This window comes from Ornithodoros turicata, chromosome 7 (assembly GCF_037126465.1).
Source record: "Ornithodoros turicata isolate Travis chromosome 7, ASM3712646v1, whole genome shotgun sequence".
Classification (NCBI taxonomy): Eukaryota; Metazoa; Arthropoda; class Arachnida; order Ixodida; family Argasidae; genus Ornithodoros; species Ornithodoros turicata.
In genome coordinates this window covers 44,340,801-44,366,440 of record NC_088207.1, presented here as the reverse complement: position 1 = coordinate 44,366,440, position 25,640 = coordinate 44,340,801, and the positions used below count along the sequence as shown (strand labels likewise).

General features: G+C 45.1%; 2 protein-coding genes and 1 long non-coding RNA gene across 5 annotated transcripts in view; all 3 read left to right on the top strand.

Moving 5' to 3' along the window:
• Positions 1-1,877, top strand: part of LOC135400611 (visual system homeobox 2-like) — a 54,830-nt gene extending 52,953 nt beyond the window's left edge. Inside the window, exon 6 of the mRNA XM_064632443.1 lies at positions 1,285-1,877. Coding sequence (XP_064488513.1) covers positions 1,285-1,550 — 266 coding nt within the window. The 3' untranslated portion in view covers positions 1,551-1,877. The remainder of the gene's footprint in view (positions 1-1,284) is intronic.
• A 9,739-nt stretch (positions 1,878-11,616) lies between these two features.
• LOC135399925 (uncharacterized) lies at positions 11,617-12,104 on the top strand. Its single transcript, XR_010424455.1, has 2 exons — positions 11,617-11,840; positions 11,946-12,104. It is a non-coding gene; the product is annotated as an uncharacterized LOC135399925 (long non-coding RNA).
• Positions 12,105-13,929: 1,825 nt separating this feature from the next.
• Positions 13,930-22,571, top strand: LOC135401209 (arginine-glutamic acid dipeptide repeats protein-like). 3 transcript variants are annotated; one of them, XR_010424754.1, is made up of 11 exons: positions 13,930-14,126; positions 16,090-16,197; positions 17,196-17,295; positions 18,075-18,321; positions 18,410-18,520; positions 18,897-19,119; positions 19,183-19,512; positions 20,973-21,099; positions 21,231-21,347; positions 21,424-21,511; positions 22,188-22,571. XR_010424754.1 is itself a non-coding variant. In XM_064633478.1 (11 exons), the coding sequence occupies exons 1-10, from the start codon at positions 14,114-14,116 to the stop codon at positions 21,504-21,506; spliced, it is 1,452 nt and encodes a 483-aa protein (XP_064489548.1). In that variant the 5' UTR covers positions 13,930-14,113; the 3' UTR covers positions 21,507-21,511; positions 22,188-22,571. The 3 variants fall into 3 exon arrangements, 2 of the variants coding, with proteins under 2 accessions (XP_064489548.1, XP_064489547.1); XM_064633478.1 differs by having other exon boundaries at positions 20,973-21,095; positions 21,234-21,347; XM_064633477.1 differs by having other exon boundaries at positions 13,931-14,126; positions 20,973-21,095.
• The last annotated feature ends 3,069 nt before the right edge of the window (positions 22,572-25,640 follow it).

Genomic DNA, 25,640 nt, shown 5'->3' with positions numbered 1-25,640 from the left:
TGCCAGACGGTGATCCCTCCGTTTTATTCCAGTCGCGCAGTCGCCATTAGATGAGACTTTTTTTTTTTATCGACCTCCGTTTCCTCTTTGTTTGGTTGTAAGACTGCTGGGAGTAGGAGTATATAACGGAGCTTGGGCGTATGCGGTGCCGACACCTCTTGGGTACTCCTCCCTGCTGAGACCGTCCGTATAGCGCGTTATGCATAATCCATGGGCGTCGCGGCAACACCTCGCGCTCTCGATGCAATTGCCCAAATTAGCGATTTTCCGCGCGCCGATATCAATTAGAGACCACCTAATTAGGATCTAGGCCAGGTGACGCCCAGCTGCTGCCTCGCCCTGCTGATGCGTACTTCATTTCTATTAGGCCTGATGGGAATTATATGACGCTGGGCACGTTTATTTGGGGGTGTCAGTGTATTATGCGGGCATCGGACAAGTGGTAGTGAAAGCAAAATAGGGTCCAGTGAGAGGGACGCTATAAATTTGTTGTATATGGTGACGTGGTGACGGGTAGTGCTTTTGGTTACTTTGAGTGTTCATCGATGCTGCGAAACAGCTCAGGGTTCGTATGAAAGAACATATACTGTCACGTGAGCTCGAGCACTGACAACGCCACCTAGATACAAAAGGCCTGCTTATTACCTTCTCTCCCTCTTTCGCGACGTGAACATACAAAGTCAGAATTCGTCTGCTACTGCTGCGATTCGCCGTTCTGCGAATTCAAGAACCCGCAAATGATTGCACCTATAACTTAGAACCTCACTTGAATCTGTAGACAAAAAGTGCAACACGCTTTTGAGAAAGATATGGGATTGTTTTGCGCTTTATTTTAAAGTTTTCCCATTTAGTACGCGAGGACGTTCAGTCACTACTCGCAGACAGCTGTGGTTCGTCTCCATGGCTACGACCGCTGAAAGCACGTTCATGATTGGCTACGACCGTTGAAAACACCATCCTGATTGGCCGATTCTTAGTTGTTACCTCACGTCCACGAGTGAGCAGGCCTTCTCTATCTAGGTGGTGTTTGCACTGATAACCGTGTTGAGTACCCTGCGGCGCAGCCTCAAGATATTTCGTTGCAGACGACAGAAAAAGACGCATGGTTCGGTGTCGTCTGCTACGTGCGCAGTACGCCATATTCAGCGGCACCGAACACGGGGCAGGAGTGATTTTTTTTTTCGTTTCCTACCATAGAATATTCCGTGGAGATGTCGTTCTTGTGAATATACGCGGTATCTCTAATATCCGTGATTGTGTCTTACATTTTCTCACCGTTTCCAGGCATGCATCGCAAATCCCTGGAAGCCGCTGAGAAGCTCAAAGAGCAAGAGTCGTCGTCAGACCAGGACGCCACGACGCAGTCCTCTGCCTCCCCGCCTCCTCCTCACTCCATGCAACCTTGTTCCTCCTCCGCGGGCGAGGACCTGCGGACACACAGCATCGCTGCGCTCAGGGCCCGGGCCCAAGAGCACAGTGCCAAGGTGCAGCAGAATCCGCAGGACGCACCGAAGCCCCTCCAGCACTCTATAGACGCGTTGTTTTCCTGAGTTCGCGCGTTTTTTCTTTCGTGACAGGACGAGACGGCCCATTCGTGTGGTTCACATTGTCGGAACTGTAAAAGGGACTGTAAATACGTGGCAGTGGAACTTCAGATGTAACGGGACTCCGGTGATCGCGTGGTAAATCGACGCGAATTCGGAGACGAGTATACCGGCGGCTTCGTGGTGTCGAAATGGCGTAGCCTGCGTTATGTTGTGTCAGTACACAAATGTGCCAAAAGGGAGCAGTGCAAGTCCGGAAGGAAGACGAAATGGTTGGTGTTCCCGTGTAACAGCCACATTCAGTGTTGCCAATGAAGTTCTCAGGAACTGTGCTGTCTGTGTGGTCCTTGCCTCGCTTGTATTGTTACGTCAGTCTCGTTATATTAGTGTGTCTATAGGGTGTCACTGTGATGGGTATGCGTAGTGTCAAATGAGTGTAAGTAAGCTACACTCTAAGAAAGGAAGTAATTTGAGTCCTTTAAAGAGAGGAAATACGTTGCATGGAAGTTCATGCCACGTGTATAGGGACTGTTTGCAGCGCTGGGAGTAGATTTTGCGGTCGGCGTACACAGTATATAGGGAGTAACTAACTAACTAAAGCGGACTATAGAAGCTTTAATTACTCCCCATTTTACATTTTACTCCTTTTTTCCTTAGAGTGTACAACCAAGGTTGTAAGGCTACGTTCGTGCATACTACAACAAAACTTTTTCGACAATGCCTGTCAACTTATTTATTTATTATTTGTTATTTATTCATTACATTAATGGATGTTTGCTGTCCTTTTCCGGCTCACCCTCCAATGGGTCCCTAGCCACATTGGAATAAGAGGCAATGAGGTAGCGGATCGGGCAGCTGCTGCAGCTCACCATCGCCGCTCAGCAGTCTCAATCATACTTTCGAATGGAGATAGGCGCTCCCTCTTGTCCGCTTTGACGTCGCCCTGGGCCCATCAGGAATGGTGTCATGACATCACCCGGTGGTCGCTTCTGTATGCTGTTGACCCAACGCTTTCATTTGACATGCCAAGCGGTTTCCCTCGCCTCTTTACGTCTCTAGTGCGTCGTTTACGACTTAGCGTCGCATTCACCCCTGCACTCCGGTATAGGCTGGGCCACAGCACCACGGCGCTGTGTACAACTTGTGGTTTACCGGCAACAATCCGACACAGTCTCGAAGACTGCAGCCAGTACGTACGCGAGCGACGGGCCTTTAAATCTCAACTTGAAATGCTGGATCAGAGGCCATTCAACATCTGCAAAGTTCTCGGCCCATGGAGTAACCCTGGACACCAGTGCCGTGCACTTGGCGCTCTTCTTTCCTTTCTGAGGGCCACCGGCCTCCTTCACGAACTGTAGGGGTTTCCTTCCCTCGTCATCCTTTCATGTGAACCTTTTTGGAATGGGGTAGGGTCCTGCACTCAACGCAGGGAAACATCCCACATCATCATCATCCATTCATCTATGTTGTTGTTGTTGCTGCTGTCCTTTTGTTTCGCACTTTCAGCATTTATTCACTTATTTGATCATTTTTCTGTTACTGTACACTGAAACTTCATTACTCGAAGCTATTTATTTTACCTTTTCCTTTGCTTTTTTTTTTCGGTACCCGAACGTGTGCACTTTTATTTCCAGGAAAAAACAATAACATAAAACACATATAGAGAGCGTTGGTTATTTCCAAACATCCGTTTCCGTTTCAAAGTGTAGAGCAACAACAACAACAACAACAACAACAAATGATGACGATGAGATGGGGTGTTTCACCGCGGTTCAAGTGTATAGATTTGTGTAGTTTCCCTTTTCTGAATAACGCGTCCTGGAGTAGCCAGTCCCGAGTGGCTCGAGACTAACATCTTCATTTTTTTTTTTTTTTACAAGTCGATCAATCAATCAATCAATTTCCAAACATCGTAAGGAATGTATAAGTAGATACACAGACATGACCGGCCGGATTTTTTCAGGCAAAGTCATCTGGGTTCGAAAACGTCAAGACAACAAGGTTACCAAGTATTTGCAGTTTCGGAATTATGGTGAAAGTATATGTCGCGATGATCACAGTGTGAATCTAGAAGTCGTTACAATGGGAATCATGGGGATTATTTGTATTTTCTACACAATCGCTTCATGTTCAAAGCGCTTTGCTCTTAAATTTGATTGACATACGTACCCGAGTGCTGCTTTGAGCACGCGTTGAGTGCCGCTTAAGTAACAAATAAGTTTATTATCATCACGTCTTTGACGTTTCTGTCGTATCTCGTTTGATTTTCTTTTGCTTCTTGCAAGATAAATCATACTTTGTCCGTGCAGTGTACTTAGCTGCTGTTTGCGTCCGTGCGAACAATACGACTCCATCACTCATGTCATGCCACCCAATCATTGGTTTCGCTTACTAAGCTGTCCCCTTGTTTCACGATGACGTCGAAGCTCACTGCAGCGACGCAATAAATCCGACGACGTTCCGCGCCGAGAGCGTAAAAAGCAATACCGTCACAACTATCGACAACGCCACTAACGCACACATCTTCTCGTCATGGAACGTCCTCGCTTCTTGATGACAGCAGAGACCGCGCTCAGGTGGCGCCCCCGCAGCATCCACCATAGAGCGCATCCAGTTCCTGGTCATCGGAGCGTAGCCCCTCCCTGGCTGGAAAAGAGCGGAGCATGAGCTGGCCATCAATCTCGCATCAAGCAGTGGACGATGCTCTCCCTGAGGAGCGGTGGGCGAGAGTCACTTTGGCAAATTTGATTGCGGAGAGCGAATGCGGCCATCGAAGCACCCCTGGAGATTTATGAGTCCTTCTCGGACGGCATATCGACTCCGGGGAATCGTTTTCGCCCTCTGTCATCGGCCGCGCCATTACGCTAATGTCCGCTAGATGTTCCTGGGATGCTGGCCGGCGACGTTCCGCTCCAAGTGGCTCCCAACGCCTGATTCGATTATCAAAGACAAAGGGACTTGTTCCGTCATTGCTCTTTTCAGCTGCATTGAGGGAATGGCTAACTGTAGGGATTCTTGGGTCAGTTGAAGAGGTTTCGCGCTATGTCGGTACATGTGCCGTTCCTATGAGGTAAAAGGTATTGTTGTCTGTGTGGTTTGTGTAGCGTTAAGCATGACCAATGGGTACACCCGCGTAACAACACAGACATGCTGGATCTAATCTAATTTTTTGCAAGTTCCTGATCTGGTGTGCATCAAGGTTTAGCGTGCTCTTAACCAGGTACGTTTTCGAGGGGGTGTAGATCGAACAGGAACCAAGCTTTCCTCCTTGCCTTCCTTCTCGCAGAACTACACACAACTACAATGTATTCACGTAATACTAACCTGAATTTGTTAATGTATTTCAGTAGAATCTTTACGTGTTTCATGTGTTCCTCCTGCACATTATTATGTTCTAACGTTTGCAGACCGAAAGATTTGTTTCCGTACACATTGACATTGAGGGGACCATGTTATAAATGTATCGTCCGGCTATGAGAGGACAGCGTGCATGATTTATGGTGGCTCATAAAAATGTGAGTCCAGCGAATAGATCTATAGCAGGGGCCTACTTTTGTTAACGGTCGTAGAGTCGGGTGACATGCAGATTTCATCAAAAGGCACCAGACGGCGCCAGGATAGTGGTATGCACAGGGCAGTATACATAAGAAACATGACAAATATAAAAAGCACATGAACCATATTTAAAAAAAAAAAGACATACTTAAAACGCAAACACGGCTGCCACTTCTCCTGTGGGAAATATACTATCAAGACGACACTGCAGAGAAACCTATTCGCCGAACCGCTGAAGTGAAACAGAGGTTTCGATATCGACTTGCTTATCGCGCTGCGGCCTTGACATCAGACGAATGATTTCTCGTGTTTTATCGATTCGCCTTATGTGGCCAACCAGGGTTACAGTCAAAGTGTTTCTCGCACAGGAAACATGCATACGATATATACCATAACTATGCCATAATCATGACTGAATTCCTGGAAACACATAATAATGAGCAGAAGATACGTATATATCGCACGTCGTAAATCCTTGCTTGCTGCGGTGGTGCTGCTGTTGATTTCGCCTGAAGGGTTCCGTCTTTCTTGCCATAGAGCTCGTAGCTCGGTAGGATTTTTTCCTTTGCTTTATAGTTGCATCCTATATAGTCCATCGCCATCGTTTATTTGCACGTTATACGAAAGGGGCGTAGACAAAAATACCGTTTTGCTCCCAGCTGCAAGGCAGGACACTCAAGAAAGTCACTCGCGCATTCGAAAATGTAAATATATACAAAACGTCATCTGTGCAAATCGCTTCTCCTCACATCTCAATCATCTGCAAGAGTCAGGCTAATCTGATTTTACTGCGACAGAGGTCATGCAGTGTCCACCACGGGCACTTTTCAGTTTGATCACTAGCCTTGAAGACGTTTTTAGGGACCGTTGTAGTCATAGTTATTAATAGGGACCTCAAATAACAATAAAGAATAATAAAGAATAGCAAACTACACCAACATTTCCGATTATCTGTCCATGGTCAAGGTGAAGTTCAAAGATGTTATGGGGTCCACGGAAAACTCCGCATAACTCATATAAAAAAAATGATCAGTTTTGACATCGTGACTATAGGCTCCATTCCTTTTTGAAGGGTGAAAAAGCAAACCAGCACACTTGAAAATTAGCTGTTGTTGAATTGGATTGGATATGAAAGAAAAATATGGAAAGCTGTTGTCCTTGAGTGCATATAGAATAACACTTCATGTGCCTTGTTACAGCATGCACTTCTGTACCATCATCGCAATAAGATTACCATCATCCTTAAACTGAACGTACACTCCATCAGTTGAACTCGTTCATCTGTTTGTATGTCCTGTGTGTAAGCGCCCTGGGGTAGCCGGTTCGACTTCGTCGCGACTAACACCCCAATTTACTTCGTTATCACATAACCATCACCATCGTCCTCAAACTGGATGAGTGAGTAAAAAGAAGAAAAACATGGAATCATCCTCAAACTGGTTAAAATGCTTGTGGCCGCAAAGAGACAAGTGGGCCATTCCACGCCAAATGATCCAAACAGGTCGCAAGACCATCTCTGATATTTTTTTAAAATAATTGTGCAGGTACGGAGCTTCGAGGGAAGTGATGGTTTCGTTTGTCTCTGTTCAAAATATATTTTCTTCAAACTTGGAAAGTGTTAGAAAGGTTGTGCCGAGTGAGAAAAGTGTACCTTTGCTCCTCGCGATTAATTGGTCCCTAGTTCCATAACCTTGTAAATGTGATTTTTACGTTATTTGAAGATGCGACACTCTACCCTGTACACCTTAAGCAAAACAGGTTTCCCCCTCACCCTCTAATAGGACGCGCAGAGGACGAAATTTTTTACTATGTTTAACATTTTTTACCGCCTTCCTTTTAGAATTCACGCATACACACGGTCTCGTGTTGTACAGTGTTTCAGGTGTACAAAAAAAGAAAAGAAAAATCCTTGTTCTCTCAACAGCATCTTCCGCACTAGCGACACTTGAAAGTTGAAAGTTTTGCAAATTTGGCAATTTTCCAACTGGGTTTTCGGAATGTGGTGGTCCAGATAAAAATGGCACTATTGTGTTATACTATTGTAGAATGATTCCACTCTATGCTCCTAAGAAACTGGAAAACTATTACCTGACATGCGGGATTTTTTTTTTTTTTCTAGACCCGTGTTGGGACGTATATAATACCTCAAGTCCACAATCAAAACGTGGCATAAAGTACTGATACGCGCTTCAGGAGAAGACTGCAACATGTCACATTCATGCAACCGGTCTCATACGATCAACTCCTCACATGGGCTTTCGCCATGAAGTATTACATGAAAACTCCAACAAGGGCATTAGAGTCCTCGCTACGAAAGAATTGCAGCGTGGTCTCTCAGTAGCCACGGAAATGGAGAGAGGCACTCTGGCGTAGAGGGAGAAGCGCGCGCGGAAGGGGTTCACGGGGAGAGGAGGACTGCGAGGCGCGCTTGCGCGGTGAGTGAAGAGGTAAGGAGGTAAGGAGAGGGCGCGTAGAGATCGCGACGCGGCGCGCCGGCAGTGCAGTCGTGCAGCTACGGTGGTCGACAGGTTCAGACACTTAGGCTGACATCTCTCACCCCCTACGAAGCAAGCAAGCAAGATGTCCTTTCTATGTTGTTCCAGCCTCAGAACATCAGTTCTCTCAAAGCAAGACGTGCCTGCGTGGGCGAGCCATCGGTTATGAAAGGTGTGCGGAGGAGCAGCGGCGAAAGAAGGCTGAGGCTGCGAGACGGCGTCGCCAAGCTGAGTCGGAGGAAGCCCGAACGGCTTGCTCGTTTAGCTGCGGACGCTGTCTTGCGTTAGTGTCGTGAAGGGTTGTGTAGCGTTTGTGAAGGGTCGTTGAAAGATTTTCAGGTTTTAATGTTGACGCGTTTCCGTCGGATCCACCAATGGATCGACCATTTTTTTTTTTTTACTGGGCACCGTTTGTAATGTACCTTGGATGTCAGGAAACCTTAACAAATTACTTGTAAAGAAAGCTTTTTGAAAAGCATGCACTGCAAATGTATATTGCAAACAGTCTAAGAGGGCTACGTTAGATTTCACTTCTAACTTGAAATTAACTAAGAACTTGCCAAGTTATGTGAAACCTTATGTGACCTTACGTAGTCATCTCAGACTGCTTACGATATACAAATATTGCAGTGTATGCTTTTCAAAAAGCCATCTTTACAAGGATTTTGGTAAAGTTGCCGTACATCTCCAAGGTACATTACAGACGGATGTGATGCCAGGTACAAAAATAAGAAAATCTTCACTTATTTGTGCCAGCACATGGACGGCTTCGGTATCGACGCTTGTTGGAGTTTGCATGCAATATCTCATGGCGAAGCTCCATGTGACGGAACCAATGGAACTGTTAAACGGCTCGTTGCAAAGGCAAGCCTGCAACGAATCGTGGAGTGTCAAATCCTAACACCAAGAGACCTCTATAAGTGGGCTAGAAAAAGCCTTAATATTGAGGCCTTATGGGTTTCGAAGGAGATTGTTGCTTGCGAACAGAGGGGGGTTGGATATATGTTTAACGGCAAAAACGAGAAGAAAAAAACGGGAAAGGTTAGCCATGCAAAAGCTTACTTTTCCCCCCCAAAAAAGGAAGACTGCTCCTGCGGAGGATTCTGGTTGACAGACACAAGCACTGCATTGCTGTGCCATGCACAAGGAAATTCCACCACTTCGAACCGGTTTCTCAAGCAATGGACCTTTTTCACAACGACCTATGCGCATGCGCATGGCCTTGAGGCGTCGAAGAGGGTTATCTCCGTCTTCACTAGATGGCGCAGTATGCGAACGACAGAAGCGGGGAGACCGCAGGAACGGCGCCAGCTCCTCGGTCCCACTCCGGACCGGTTTTGGTCCGTTGTGCTCCCCACGTGGATTTGTTTTGAAACGCTCCGAGCGTGGTTCGCTGGAGAGCCGCTAGGATACGCCACGTATGTGAAAAAGGTCCATAGTTGCGGCGAAACGAACATCGTTTCAGATATCCAAGAATGTGTGAGATGATATGAATTCCCCCTGACGCTCGTCGGTTCGTCTTTTTCCTATGTGTACGCAAAGCAGAAACTTGTCATGAACTAGTCACATATTTGCAGTGCGAAGAGAACTTTGACAAACTAAAAGCGTACAAAAGAGTGACGAGGGAATGAAGAAAATGTGAAAAAGCACGGCGCTGGAGGTTGATTGCGTGAATGTGAGCCTCTTCCTGTAGTGCTTATCACGCACGTGTCTAAAAAAAAAAAAGAACACGACATTCTCACGCATGCCAAATAGTAGTTCTGTAGTTTTTAGGAGCGGAGCACATAATGTAAGCATTCTACGTTGAAGGGGGGGGGGGTTCAAGTCAAACCGGGACTACTCATTTTTCGCAAAAGTAACATTAACTTACAGGCGAGAAATTAGTTTTATTTTTCAACGTAATCTCCAGCTGCACTAATGCACTTGTCCCAGCGTTTCACGAGGGCTTGGATGCCAGCAGCGTAGAAATCCTTACCGGCGCGTAGCAGCCATGATCGGACCGCATTCTTGACCTCGTCGTCGCAGCTGAAGTGGCGGCCCCCAAGGAACGCCTTCAGTGGCCCGAAGAGATGGAAATCGCTGGGGGCGAGGTCTGGACTGTAAGGGGGATGTGGCATCGCAGCAACTCCCAGAAAGTACCTGTAAGGTGCGTGCCGTGAGATGCGCGGTATGTGGGCGTCCACTGTCCTGTAGGAGGAGGACTCCTTTGGTGATGAGACCCGGCCGCTTTTGCTTTAGCGCCTTATGCACATCTCTGAGAACCTGGCGGTAATATGCACTATTGATGGTGGTACCACTGGGAAGAAAATCAACATGAACAACGTCAGCCTTGTCCCAGAAAACCGTGGCATTGCCCTTACCCGCAGACGAGGTGCATCGGAACTTCTTGGGAGCTGGCGAGCCCGGATGCTTCCACTGTTTTGATGCGCGTTTAGACTCAGGAGTTTTGAAATGGTGCTCCCTACCTTATGTGAACGCGACGGCGATCGCTTAGATCGGCAAGACGGAGCTCTAAGTTGGTGGTTGTTGGCGGATTAGAGGCACCCAAGGCACTGTTGGCGGGTTCGAACGCATCGAAGGCACGAAAATTTACATTTTTGAATTTTGTCGCCTGGAAATTTTGAGCAATTTTTCCGGAGACGAGGGGAAAAAACGAAAAAAACTGTTTTTCCCCAAAAAATTTCCGTTTTTTATTTCAGGGCTTGGCATCTCTAGGTGTACCACATAGCGTGTCGCATCTTCTAAAGACATAAAAATCATATTTAGAAGCCTATAGACATACAGACAATTAATCGCGAAAATGTAACGCACACTTTTCTCACTCGACGCAGATACCATCGAAACTACTCTTCCCTCGAAGCCCTGTATCTTGTCGGTGGTGATCGAGCAACCTATTTGGATCATTTGGCTTGGAATGTTCCAGAGCCTCCTATATTGAGGAGGCTAGCGATGGGAGGCCATGGTTCTGCGACGCATTTGCCAATAGACCTCTCCCTGTTTGTAAACAAATGATGTCATAGTGTTCGACAGCGACACCAATTTGGAAGAGTTGAACTACACTCGAAGCTATGGGCGAACAAGGTCAGGCCCGAAAGCCACGGCCTTGAGGGGATTACGATGGTCCCCTACTCGTCCTACTTTTCTTTCAATAGGAGGCAGCGGACAAGTGCCTATTCGTGGAACCCTTCCGATTTGTTTCGGTTTCAGTCAGTTTCAGTCTGTCCCTTCGTGTTCCCTAGTCTCGGGGTTTTACATTATGCATCATCTTCACCAGCTGACTTGCTTCTTAGCCATTTTTTCATTGTCTACCAACGTCATGATGACGTTTCTCGGGTAGAGGTCTATTCAATGCATCGACAGAAATCTTTATTTTAAATAATTGTACTGGTGTAGATTAGTACATTGTGCCCCTAAGACCTGCAAGTTCTGACCTAATTTACGAACAAATATGTGTTCTGATCAGGGGCAGACCCAGATCCTCACTTTGGGCGGTGGACGGCGGTTCTATGTCGGAGCGCGTAGCGGGGAGGGGAGAGAGGGAAACCCAATGTATCAACTATTGCTTTGAAGGCGACCCCCCCTCTGGATCCACCACTGGTCCTGATAACGTAGCAGGTGTGCTCGGCAACGCACACACACTTGACCGGCGTGGCATGCGACCTACGCGGCAATAGAGTATAGAGTATGTTTCCATTCTTTCCGTTTTGAAAATTACCCCTTCATACATCCTGATATTCCGCCGCCAGTCTGCGCGATAAACATGCATCGAACGGCGTCGAACCGCGCGCCACCACGAGGACCCTCGCCGCGGGATCACAGTTGTAGTTGGGCCCACTAGGTTATTCCATTCTCCACACTTGGATACCCCGAGGTTTAGGAAAAAATTGTCGAAACAGAACAGTCTCAGGGTATCCGAGTGTGGAAGTTTTAAAGCCACCACCTCGTCTGCTTCCGTGCAGTTTATCTAGGTTATTCTAGTGCACTATATTTCAAGCGGGTAGATCTGTGCGCGATGCGCCGCACGTCGGCGATGCCGGCAGGGCGCGCTTGTGTGCCTCGCGCGCGTGCATGTCTTCCAGGCACCCGGGAAATTTAATTTGGTTTTGTGCTCTTTTCGCGAAGTCGCCTTTGAGGTTGCCTGTTTGTCATGGCATCAGGAGCGCATTATTCGTTACTCCTCAGTCGTGAGTAAGAGCAACCAGCAGAGGTGTTCTCAATTGTCCAACCTCAAACCAAAGAGAAACAGGTAGGGAACCTCGAAACATTTTCAAAGCCAGTCGTAAGAAATATTACTCAGGATTCATGTTCGTTATGGAAGATTCTTGACCGAGACTTTGCTCTTTGGATATAGCCAGGGACTGACTGCCATTCAACGTCGTAGAGGGAAAAGGTCGTCATGTAGAGTTCTGCTTTGGACTTATGGTGCACCGAATGGCCGTGCCAAAGAACCCCACTAGCATTCGTTCATGAACGAGCATGTATGTGCATACAATTAAAAGCTCTGGTAATACTGGTGCGTTTGTCTTTGGTAGTTGGTAGCTCTACCAAAGCGCTGGTAGCTATTGACAAGCTGTAGCCGCCTGAACTGGTCTGGTAGTGCGAGATATCAGAGCTCATTTTGCCAGAGATGACCTCTGAGAACTTTCAGAGATAAACTGCAAATGAAATCCTTTAATTAATTAAATAAATAGAATTAGTTAAAGAAAAAGTCGTCAAAGTAGATTCTGCGCTCAAATAGCCTCTCGGACCTATCCAACGGAGAGACCACCTAATTTTTTGCAGTATAGCCTGATATATTGTACTGCATAAAAATTTCTAACTGGATGTTAGTGATTTCTATGAGCATTTAAAAATCTAATTTATAAAAATAAAATAACCTTAAGAAGGTGGGAGTCCTTTTTTGGTTGAGTAGTAGTACTAGAACTAGTACATACTATAGTACCAATTTAGGGTTCCAAAGTCCATACTACGATATTTGCTTGCTCAGTTGCTTTGCAGTTTTATCAACATCAAGTTCGATCGCATATGTTCACTGTTATGGGGTCCCAAATTAACAAAGAGATTCGGTATGCATTGAGATGTAACATATTTATGTACATTTTTGTGTCTACTTCGTTGCCTGTTTTGTACGCGCTGTAACCACATCTGCAACTGGTGCCATGAGTGCACGCATGGTTAAGACCAATAAAGAAAAAAAAAAAACGAGAGTGGGAACAAAAAACAGGCTCACGAGCAATGTCCTGTGCGTCTTTCTTATTGTTCCCACTCCCGGATTTTTTCTTTGTGGATATATGCCATCATATGCTCTGCCTGCTTGCTTGCTTTTTCTTCTAACTTTGTTTAGTATCGCTCCATTGATGGGCAGATTCGCGTGAATATATTCCTGCCGAAGAAGGATGCTGAACATCGTGAACAACAACAACAACAACTACTACATGAATGACGATGGGATGAGGTGATTCACCGCAACAATTGCGGTACCATACCTCAGTGCATGTGGGTTAATATATGAGTGGGATGACGATGAAAAAGATGAGGCATCCACACTCGCGCACACACATGACACACGCAAATGAGATATCACACACGCAGGTGCGTCGTAACTGATGGGGATAGTAGTTCATCCGGTCGGCCACCGGAGATGAAATGAGATCACATCTCCGCATTCATGGCAACAGCTCTGAGGTCTGAGCATCGTGAGCTCCGCAGATCTGTCGCTAAAAATTCAAAAAGCGCGGCTCTATTGAAATGCCGCCGATGACGAAGTAACGCCGATGCCAAACATGCCAAAGCTGCCGCCGCCGGCCCAAATGGACTCAACGCCGCCGCCTCCACCAAAAGTGATGCCGGCGCACATCCCTGTAACTATAAATATATAAGGAATAACAAGGGACAAGGGATGGCAAGAAAACGCTAACTGAATTTTATTTTAGAGAGCAAAACGAAAGAAATATAAGTGGGTCAGAAGGGGACTTCACCAAAGCTAGACCTGTGGTCCCAGAAGACACGCTTACCGAGATAAAGAGTATCCCCCCAAAAACCTCGTGTTGTGGTCACTCTCTGTGGTCTTTACAATCGTCTCCTGTCACAAGGGAACGCAACCCTTACAACCCTCTCCGAATCATCCAGCTTTGGGGGAGCTGTTGGCTTTTCCTTTCTGACCCACTTGTTCATAATTGCACTAACTCGGATGTGACTCAGCCAGCAGTATTTGATTTTCACTTTAGTTTTTTCAGAACGCAAACCAATTCGATAATGCGGGAACTACGTGGTTTCTTCTAAGTGCTTGAATATATTTACCACGGATAGTTTTCATTTCGACGGCAGCGTCATACAACGGCAGTGCTGGACAACTCACCAAGCACCAGTCGCAGCCTCACCCGTTGAGATTTTGTGGTCGTAGGAGTGTTAAAAGTTTTATTTCTAACTCGTTATAGACACCTAAGACGACACCGTCTTCGCAGTTATCATGAAAGATAGTCGAAACAACCCAGTTATAACATTTGCTTTTGTGCATTAATGGATGTATCAGGTGAGTGCGACGACACTTGAGGGATCCGTCGTTGGGCTTAACGTAATTAAAATGCGTTTAATTAGCGCACCACCGTTGCATTTCCATGTTTTTTTAATACCCTCATGCAAATCTGTGGTCAAGCGGTGCCCCCCAATCGACTGTGTGGCGCTTAATTATCGTTATGCGAAGTTCGTAACTAGTTTGGTAACTTTTTGGCTCGATCAACTGCAATACCTTGCCCGGGAGTGCGGCGTACACAACACACCACATCCATCGTAGGCAACGTGTGCGGTCCATGGTACAAGCATTGTCATCGCATTTGCCATGCCGGGAAAGTTTAGCACTCTACCGAAGTGGTGCTTCGTTTTCCTCTAAAAATGCAATGGTTTCTTTACTGCAGCAGTTTGCATGTGTCCATTTCGTACACACAAATATACTGTTTGTGCCATGCTGCAATTTCACGTTTGTGGCGATCATAATGTACAGCTGTACAGTGCGTCAGTTTTAGTTGTGGAGTTACGGCATTGTACTTAATTTCTGACTGTTTATGTACGAGATGCAGGCCTTGTGCCTTCCCTGAACACGGTGATATTTAACTGTAGCGTTACATGTGTTTCCCGTAAAGTGCTTCTTGTCGCATTAGAAAATGTATAGAGCCTCATCGTGAGTGTCAGATATATTGCCAAGTGCACCATTCATCACAAGTTCCCGTGCATTAGTTCCCGAGTCAGCATTTAACCAAGTGTCTTCGATTCACAAAAAAGTGCAGGGCGCCAGTGTAAGGCGAGCGAGCAGAAGTGTATTTCAGTGCAGCCCCAGTGCAGGTTACACCAAAGCTGAATCAAATAGGAGAGTTGGCTCCGTGCAGTCCGTCGTCCGCCGCGCGCCGTTTGGTTAATTTCGACAATATTTTGACAATAAGCGACTTTTTGCCCAGCATTTTTGAGCTCGCCGACTCCAGTATAGAGGAGGGGGGAGACGAAGACAACGGCGACTGATCGCCGTGTGTAAGGTGTTGCGCGAGTTGTGGTTGGACAGGAACCGAGTGCCGCTATGTTAAAGTCGACGGCACCGTTTTGGAATATATGATTTCCATCGTCGTCTAGCACAGGCCTAACAGATTTTAACATTCCATCAACCTAAACGGTGAATTCCATAATGGAAAACCGTTTTCTTTGGTGACAAAACAGGCAGACGACACATTTCAAGTACACTCAGAAACCGGGTAAGAAATTGATGCGGTAAAGCGAAAATTGGGAAGTTCATGAAAAGGCTTAAAAAATTAGAATAGGGATACTGAAATTGAAAAAAAAAAAAAAGATGAAGCTAGTTTTCTTTTCAGTGCTTTATTTTACGCATCCTTCATGTTGTCGTCTGCTACTGAGTTGCGCGGAACGCTGCACGGAGGTATGAGGAGGTGCAACATTTTCCTGAACTCGTGCTGCACTCCTGCGGCACTTTGTTGAATCGAATGAGAAAGTATAGTGCAAGGGCTGGCACCTTCGCCGAATCGAACGGCAGAAGTTGCACTACTTGCACCATTTCAGAAAGTGCAGCCCAATCGAAGACTCTTCATGTCAGGTGTTGGACATGGCTGGAAGGTTGAGCTTTTTTAATAATTGGAGGAAACTTGACAGGTCTTGACTCCCGTCTCACTATGCAAGTGATATCTTTATATAGTAGCCTTGCCAGCATGCCACTCATTTGTCCTCTTCTGGCACAATAGATTACTGCACTCATGAGCCATATTTAACAAAAACTTTGCCAATACAGACTCATGGTCAAAGCACCACAGAGTAAGGTTACCGAGACCAACTTCTCTGTATAGCTACAAGTGCCATTTTTGCGAGCAACATATTTTGGAGCAGCAAGCAACAGTTTCATCGTGTTCAGCATATTTTGTGCTGGACCATCTTGGTGGAAGTTATGAAGCATAATAAATAATTGTGTGTTGCCCTCTACTTTTGTTTTTCTCATACAGATGCAGATTTTGACTCTTACTGGGAAAATGAATCTCGCAACAACAATAGAAACCGAATCAGAGTAGGCCGTCAATACCAAGCTACGGTTCCACCACTGCTGAAACCTGGTAAATCTTATCATCCAGTATATTATCGGATGGTGTCCGCTTTTTAAATATTGTTTTTTAAACATAACAGAAGTTGAGATGGAACCAATTAAAACGCTCTTCAGTTTTGTGCAATCATTTTATATGTCGCACATGTTAAAATGCTTTTCCTTCGGAGCACCTCGAGCTGATCATGATTGAGGAATGTGTAGAGTTGTAACCAGGCAAAAGCACAGGTTGAAGCTTAAGGGGACTGTGAAACAACTTTTTCCTCATATTTATTTGACAGAAGAGATGTTCCTGAACACACAACAAGGGTGTTACATTTAGCAAGCAAACAGTTTTCATGGGATAAAATTTGAACAAAGTACCAAAATTATACAGAGCACACTCACCTGGTCGTGGCTGTGGATGACAGTAGGAGTGTCATGGGGAGAAACTTCCCAGACAGCACGATATCTTGGCCCAATATTAGCTGGAAATAGGCAATACTGGACCAATATTATATCAATATTGCCAATACCCATCCAATATTGGTCCAATATGTTGTGCTGCTTGCGTTGACCCTGCCGCTGCTGTCTTGATTACGGCACTGATGACGTCACCGGGCACCGAATGGTACGCCCATGTTTCACCGACAATCCTTTGAGCGAGCCGTGCGCAACAACATCATCAGGAGGCACCAGGAACACATGTATAGTAGAAGAGAGAGGAGGAATGTGAAGGAAGTGAACACAAGGAGATTTCAACTGTGTGTGGTTGAAAATTGATATATTTTAATCGGGAGAAATTTGTGGTGTGTGATCTTCTTCGACAGGAAGAACTGTGTTCAGCAAAATTTTCATGGGGTGCCCGGGAAATTTCATAGTCCCCTTAAGTTCTCGGGGGAAGCACGCAATACATCTGCTACGATTTATGGTCATTTTATGGGGTTCACTATTGCACATTGGCTTTCAGTGCGCACACAAGATAATAAATTATACAACCTTTTACGTAAAACTGTCTTCATGATTTTTCAGGCGAAAGTGATGGGCGCCGGCTGGAGGACTTGGAAACTCTCCGTTGGCGCCCGGAGAGTCTGTCTGACCAAAGCATCGATGAGTACCTGTCTATGGCCAAGTGAGTCTTCACAGCACATGTATTTCAGCATTTCCATTGAATTATAATAATAATAATAATAATTTATTTCACCAATGACACTTGGTGAGGGCATACAGACGAAAAGCTGCAAATACTGCAGCTTGACGAGGTCTGACCCCCCTTTGTACACTCGACAGATACAGCAAAGCAATGACAAATAGCAAACCAGGTGAATTATGGAGTTAGACAGTGGTAACAAACACAATGCATTAAGATTCATAAAACGAGAAAGCTATGAGAACACACGAAATAATATGACTATCCTAGTGAACATGCATGGCCTTTATAGAGCGAATTGAAAGACAGCTGATGGTTAATGTTGTTTTGGATATGGGAATTAATATGTCATGGAAGATTATATGAAACCAACTGTGAGCCATAGTTAGTTTGTGCACACGGTGTGGAATAGGGCTCATTGTAGCGTAGTGAATAAGAGGTTAATCTCATGGTTAAATTGGCTAGGGCTAGAAAGATGTGATTATTTTGCTTTACTGACGTTACATATGTAATGGACATACGGTACTTATAGAGATGCATAATTCTGATTATGCTAAATTTCGCGAAGAGGGATTCTGTTGGATTCAATTGGATTCAGTTGGATGCAATTCATGTTGGATAAGAAAAACGGACTATGCACCAGGAAAGTGCACTGATATGATTGCATTGATTGATGTTTTTGGCATATTTGGTGTGGTTTGTATCTTTGTTCCCCTTTAGTTGATCCTTATTTACTGAGTGAGATGTTATGACAAATGCAGAGCGGTGAGTCTGTTTGCCCGGGCCATGGACAAATGCCAGACATCAGAAGAGGCCTCAGACGGCTGCTTGCAGACAGCACTTAAAGGCCTGTCAGACTTTGTCACCTCACATCACGGATGCCACCACGATGCGGGATGCCAAGTTGGGCCTTCCTTGCCTTCTGACTGGACACCTAATGAAGCCAGTCTCTTTGCCAGGGCACTCGACGAGTGCGGGAAAAACTTCAGTGCCATCAAAAAGGACTTTGTAAGGGCCTCAGCTTCCAATTCGATGCTTTGCATTGTGTGATGAGCCCCTATGAGCATTCATGAGTGCTTTGTTACTGATTCCACAGCTTCCGTGGAAGCCCGTGAAAAGCCTTATTGAGTACTACTACCAAGGCAAGTTGGAGAAACAGGACCCACCCACATCACTAGATGAACCAGGGTGCAGTGGTACTGTCAAGGTGAACACAGTTTCATTCTGGTGTATGGTAGAATTGTATTAACTTGGCTTTGGCAAATTGCATTCAGTGGTCTTGGCAAGCACCCACGTACCTCTATGGTTAAAAAGCTTCCTCGAATGCAGAAGCAGTGTGCATCTGATGATTTCAACTGAGCAAATGTACATGCTTGTTGCACTGTGCGCTGCAGCATGCCATATATGCCATTCGTTGTTTTTAGTGATTAAGTGTGCACTGTTATCCAGGCCTTTACCGGCGCGGGCACCTCAAAAATAAATAAATCTAAATTGAAATATATAGCCGCCATAGTTTTGAAAGCTTTTAATGTGAACAAAATTTGCTTAACCTGAGTGATTCTCCTCTGGTGTAATTACATCAGGAGGAACCGGTGAAGCAGGAAAAAGTAGAGGAGGAGGAGGCTGAAGAAGAAGAAGAGGATGAAGATGATGATGAATGTGGGAAGGAAGGGGATGGACCTGTTCAGACAGAGACCAGTCCCCAGCATGAAGAAGGTCCAGAAGTAAAGCCTATGAGAGCCAAGCCAATAAAGCCTGAAGAACCCTCCTCTGCCACTTCAATGGGCAGTCTTAAGTTTTATCTTGGTGAGTGTGGCATCGACCTAATGGGTGTCACTGTTGTATTCACGAAAAAATCATCCGTTGCAGGAGGCCGCCTCGTTCTGAAATTGAGTGCCCAGGAAGGTGGTGCATGGGTCGAGTCGCAGGATACTCCCCGCCTCGGAGTTCCTAAGAAACCACCTTCAGACGATAGTGAGGACGAGGAGGCTCCCAAGCGACCGAGGGGTAGCTCCCTGTCAATTTCGTGGCCTGAGACTGCGTTGGTGCAGCCTCCAGGATCAAGGGCCCCCTCGTCTACGGGGGCCCCTGCCCAGGAGGACTCAACGGATGACGAGCCGGACGATGAGCCACAACAAAGTATGCACAGAGTGGAAGCAGCGCAGTCCCCACAAGCACCTTCATCAAATCCTTCCTCAGGTAAATGTGACGCTGAGAGCACTTCGGGAGAACTCCAAACGGCCATACCCTAGGTCTGCGTAGATGCCGCGGAGATTGCTTATGCTTGCACCGCATATAAATAGAGCCTGAAGTTTTAGGGTTTAACCCGTTTCTTCCCTGAATTTGCACCCCGAATTGAAGGTTGCCTCTTTAGGGTGAAACCCGATTTTTACCAGGCAAATTGCACTCACTGAAACATCTGTAGGAATGCACACTAACTTGTTTGGCAGCAAGCGTGATTACATCACCGTTCGTACCAAACCAGTACGGTTCGTTTGAGTAATAGAGCCTGATTTCTCCCTGAATTTAGCATGCTGGAAGTTTTTCCCACACGAATTCTCATGAATTAAGAGCACATGTTGATTTACCCGATTTTTGCCCCCCGAATTGGGGAAAAAATGTTTCCCGGAAACTTCAGGCTCTACATATAAGCCATCTGCGACTGGGATGGCACGATCAACGTATAAACATAATCTTCGCGTGCAGCCATGGAGCTTCAGCTACTTTTCTTTTGTATGGTCAAATATCTGATATACAGTCATGTCTCACTTATCTGTAACTGTTACCAGAAAATTTATCCGCTCTGCATGGTCAGGAACGAGGGACTGTTAGCACTGTTACGTTGGAGTGGATGTGACAGTTAAACACAGGACAAACACAACACAAAAATCACAATGCTCATTTGCATACTTCAATTGAATCATGGCAGTTGAAGAACTGCTGGTGAACAGGTGGCACCGCTTCTTCAACTGCTGTCATTCAGTTGCTAACATTGTTTTGTTCTGTACACAAACATGAATGCTTTCAACGTACGTTTCAACTTTGTGTCTGCTAGCTCAAGAAATCACATGACTGCCTTGGGCTTGGTTATCCAAGCTACTGTGGTGCTCGCTTGATTTCAGATTGCCGTTGTTTATTTCATATTAGTAATGCCATGTTCTTATATGCATATTTGCGAGGGAAAAAGGATCCGATAGGCAGCCCTCTTGTTGTTCTTGTGCCTACCTTTATGTTACTTTTAGTTAATTTGTAGCGAACACAAGTCGTTAGTGTTTGTTTCCGTTCAAGTCATGCTGAACAGCTGGTGTTCATGCGTAGTAATAACAGACCAAGCCCAGTCTATCAATGATTTTTTATTATATATATCTTGATTTTACGTATTAATTTTATGTAAAAATATTCTATATATTTTTATTTTATCTCGATATTTTGATTATATATCTGTGTTTGTTGGTGTGACATTGGAAAATGAAAGTATTCTGAAGCTAGTTGTGATTATTTGGTAATCATGGCGCTACTTGGTGTTGCATTCATGAAATTTTCAACACTAATTGCACCTCATTTTTCTCAGCAGCATCAGTATTGCATTTACATTTGGATCTGTTCCAAAATCCACAATTCCTCCATCCCATACTAAAGTGCCACATTTCTTACCCCAGTGTCAACAGCATCCACATCTGCAACCGCATCGCCTCTTAATCTCTCTGTACGGTCTTGGAAACCCGAAGCAATCAGTCCACCTTCCACCCCTCGTAGGTGCAGCACTGCTTCTCCAAAGGATGGTATGTCTCGGCAAGCTATATGCTTTGTGCATTTGTGCTGCTGCCTTGCTGTTGTGACGTTTATGCGGCCGTGGGTCTGACGTGTTTGATCTGGTGCCTCAACTGCGATTTTTTTCTATTGCGAACTTTGGGTAGCAGGTCCCAGCGAAAAAGCAAAGGAACCAGGATGGGCGAAGACGTCAAACCCGGTTCGAAGCTATGTGCCTCTCATCACACGTTGCTACCAGCCCTACTTTCCATTACCCAACACAGGTGAGCCTCATTTGTTGCATCTCGACGTTGCTTTTTCTGTGCAAGCTCAGACTGACACTGCTTCGCTCATTTCCAGAAGTCCCACTAGACCTGTCTTCCCCGGTTGACCGATTTTCTTTGGACGCGAAAAGGGCGTCCCCGTCAGTGGCGCCGAAATGACCAGTGTATGCAGCTCTCTTCCTCCTCTTAGTGTCTTTACGTGCTGTTTATTTCCGTTCCAGTAGTTGGGTTATACGGACATATGTGGGCAAAAATTGTGACCCTGGTTGTGTGCATGCAGACATGGACTCTTCTTAAAAAGCAATATGTACTACCAGTGGCTGTTTCACTTTTTTTTTTTTTAGTACAAGATAAAATATCTAATAGACTGCTGCAGCTGACACATATAATTCGACTTCGAGCCTAGTGTTTTGAAGGTTAACCCCATTAAAATCCGTTCTTGACCCCCAATTTGCATTATCATCACTAAAAGTAAACCCTGAAAACAAACTCGCAAAAAGGAATACAGGCACCGGAGAACACTAAGCACTGCATGTTCAGCACAGCCGCTCGGCACCTCGTGTTCATCTGAAATGTGAGGAGCGAGTTTTCCTTTTTAATTTTCCACCTGCTCAAAATCTGCTTTTCCACTCGTTATCGTCCAATTATGAGAGCTCCCAGAATCCCCGTTGCTACGACGATTTTCAAAGCACCCGAACCCAGAAGAGTCTACACGTAATCAGGCAAAATCCGGTCGCAACTAAAAAGGATCTGGCATTTTCCTCGCTTCTGCTAGCGAGCCAGGCGTGATTTCTCATTAAATCAGCCCACATTAAAGGTCACACTGTCTGTGTATTTCAGGTGGCCCTGCCAGCTGCAGCTCCTACTTTACGACCAGCAGCAGGTGCCTCACAATGCGTTTCTCTACATGGTCTTGTGCAATGCACTTTAAGTGTGCCTGTGCTCCTGGAAAAGTGTGTGGTGTGCAGTTGTTCATCTGATGTTAGCATGGGGATGCGTGCAAAGGAACATGTGGGTGTGCCAGTATATTTATGCACGTACATTGTGGCGTTGCCAGTATCGTCGTCGGCCTTGTGGACTTTGCTCGGCTTGTGTCACAGATGACGGGCCGTTGTACATAGTGTTTATTTATTACTGATTATAACTCGTTTGTACCTAAGGCCAGCGGATACGAGCACTCCGGTGGAATTTCTCGAAGCAAATGAATAATGTTTTAGTTAGGTATGTTTGTCGTTATTGCTTATCTATCGTGTGTCTTTGGAAGCACTGTCCTCGATGGAGGAGCGTATTCCTGTAGAAAATCCGCCTTGCAGGCTGCGATTTTCTGGTGTGACCCAATGTGATTGCAATTTCTATAGTGCGCTGAGTGTCCCGTTATTTAGAACATGACCTCTCTTTCCACAATTCCTTTTAAATTGCTTTTAAAATGCTAAGTGAACCTGGGAAGGTTTCAAAATTCTCCCCACTTGCAAACACACACCACCTTCACAATGATTTTACGTACGGAGCATACAAGAAACAAGGTGTCATTGGAACTGAAAGGCACCTGTGTAGTGATCTGCGTTAAACAGACAAGTAGCTGTCAAATTCGTGGATTCAGTAGAGCTCTAGAGTTCTCACCGATTTTTCACCAGCTGTTTCGAACGCTGCTTACGGCAATACGGCAAATGACGTTGTAAAGGTTTTGTACGGGCCCGCCTACGGGCTTTCCAATTGTACGTATAATCCTCGTGCTGTAATTTGGAGCTCAATCGCTTGCACGTCTAACAAGCTAACGAAGGGAGGGGCATATCATAGAGCACATGCACGGTGCTCCTCGTGCGATACGTGAAGGGCACAGCTTACATCACACGCAATGTGTCACATGCCCATCTTGAATTTCCCACCACTCGTTAGCTCGCTAGGCGTGTGAGCGAGTAAGCCCCCAGGTAGTCCAGGACTTATGATATTTAATCCATATACAAGCAATCCTGATTTCTGTTTAACAGTATCTTAAGTTCTCTTACAACACATCTAGTCCTGATGTTGTAATTTTTGCTCCACAATCCTAATCCATCAGTTTTCATACATTCAACTACTGTCAGTGCAAAGGAGGGGTCTGAGCAAAATAATGCACTGGCTTGATAAAGAGCCTTCGCAAAGGAAGTTTTCATTTTCAAATGAATTACGAACATTATACTTTTAGCGTTATAACATTTTTAGCTATGAAAGATGCTGGTAGCGTGCTTTATCTGGTGGTGATTGAAATATGGCAGCAGTCAGGAAAAAGCTGGACAGCAGTGGGGATCAAACCCACATCTCTTGATGATGCCATGGCATCGAACATCTTAAAGAGGTTATTAACGCCTTGATAGATGTGATTCATTGCATCATGAAAACAAACAAAAGAAAATCGTGCATGAGGAAAAAATAATTACTTTTTTATGTGTCGTGGTTGACGAGATACAAGCCCATAAACAAACTCCTGCATCATGATCTGGTGTCAGGACCTCAGCAATAGGGCAATATTTCTGCGCACCTCATACAAAGAAACTGAAGTTGCGATTATCAAGATCCAGAACATGGGGTATTTTTCAGAATGATTGATATACATGAATTTACCAAATCATTTATACGGGTTTAAACCCATCCCCTTTGTTGAGATGGCAGAAGATACATGGAGACTGATGAATTAAAGAGTGTTAATCATACATCAGATATTATGGCATCAGGATGAAATGTAGCAAAAAAATATTACTGGAATGAGGATGGAAATCATCAGTATGTGGGTTAAATATTTCAGAGACTTCAACATTGAGGCTTGAGGATTAAATATGGCACGAAAGCTTGTAGTTTATGACACTTGTGGAACTCTTTCCTAATCAATTTGTGATTTGGGAGGGGCTAAGCAATCTTGAACTTTAAAAAAAAATTCTGTATATGACTCTATAGTGCTATTGGATAGGAAGCATCTTCCCAAAGTCCAGTTGCAGCAAGATGTGGGCTAACAGAGGTTTACAGTTGCACCATAAAGGAGGCTTTTGCCAACAATCGTTCCTCCGGGTATTTAAAATAATCATTGGTGACATCAAAAAGTGCATTCCTTGTGCACAGGCTTTGTTGATGATTGATAAGCTCCATTCATTGATACATTATCATCAGCTGCTTTTTCTTTAATGAAGTTTTCCAGGCATATTTATGAGCAGGGGCTATGCAAACGTTCATCCCTTTTCTTGTGTGTGGCTGCTATATGTTGGTGAAGCAATTGTCCCAACTCTTTCATACCATGTATTCACAGGAGCAACATTCTTGCAGAATATTCTAGTGGAAGAAAAGGCAAAAAAAAAAAAAACTGCTCACGGGATGGAAGTTGCGTAGTGTCTTACGTTGAGCGTTCACATGTCGCCAGAATATCAGAAGTGGCATGGCACACACACAGCAGACGACGACACCATCGGCCCTGTCATCTGCTAGGGAATATCTTGTGATTGAGCCACGGGATGTTCTCCATGGTCCGAAGAGCATGAAAACGTGATGTTGAGCACTCGGGCTCACATGGCAGCAGAAAGTTGTGATGTTTTGCACATACCGTGCTAGAGTGTTCTGGGGAATTCCGCTTGTGTGAATACATGGACAGTGGAGCTCAGAAAAGAATAATTGATTGGAAACATATCACCGTTGAGCTTAGTTCTCATTACGCCTGTTGTCTGATGTGTGTCGCCTACACTCCTCAGTAGTACACTTGTACATGACAGTTGCTCTGGAACTGTTCAGAGAACACTTTCTTTGTGCATATACAGAAAAAGGCTACAAAGGGGTCTGCACATGTCACACCTTTATCCCTCATGTCAAGTCAAGTCACTGTGGCATATTTGAGGAACAGGATAGGGGAGTAGATAGCATTGTCTTATCACTCTGATCATTTATGAAGCTGTACCAGCAGAATGAAAGTAGGATACTTCAATTTTTCTCCCTTTCTTTTTTTTTTTTTCCTAATGTGTTCACTGTGTTGTTCACCATTTATTTTAAGAGTGTCTCATGCATGGGCTATGCACAGGCACAGTGGGTAATGTTGCTGAGTGTGTGTAGCACAGATGTATAGGTAATGTTTTTCAGTTCCATTCTAAGGAACAGTTGTGTCAGGATCATAGTTTTATCACATCCCACTTTTAGGCAGTAAATCATTGAACTAATAAAATGATTGCTAATAAAGTTATTGCTGATCGATGTGTCAGCCATTATTTTGCCTCTCAGTCTTTAAGTTTCTGGCGTGGCCACAGTATGACAATTTCTTGGAGGGAGTATAGAACTATT

Coding starts and splice junctions, on each gene's coding strand:
- LOC135401209 (XM_064633477.1), top strand. Junction 19,120..19,182: donor CAGTCTTAAGTTTTATCTTG/GTGAGTGTGGCA, acceptor CATCCGTTGCAG/GAGGCCGCCTCGTTCTGAAA. Junction 21,348..21,423: donor CTTTCCATTACCCAACACAG/GTGAGCCTCATT, acceptor GCTCATTTCCAG/AAGTCCCACTAGACCTGTCT.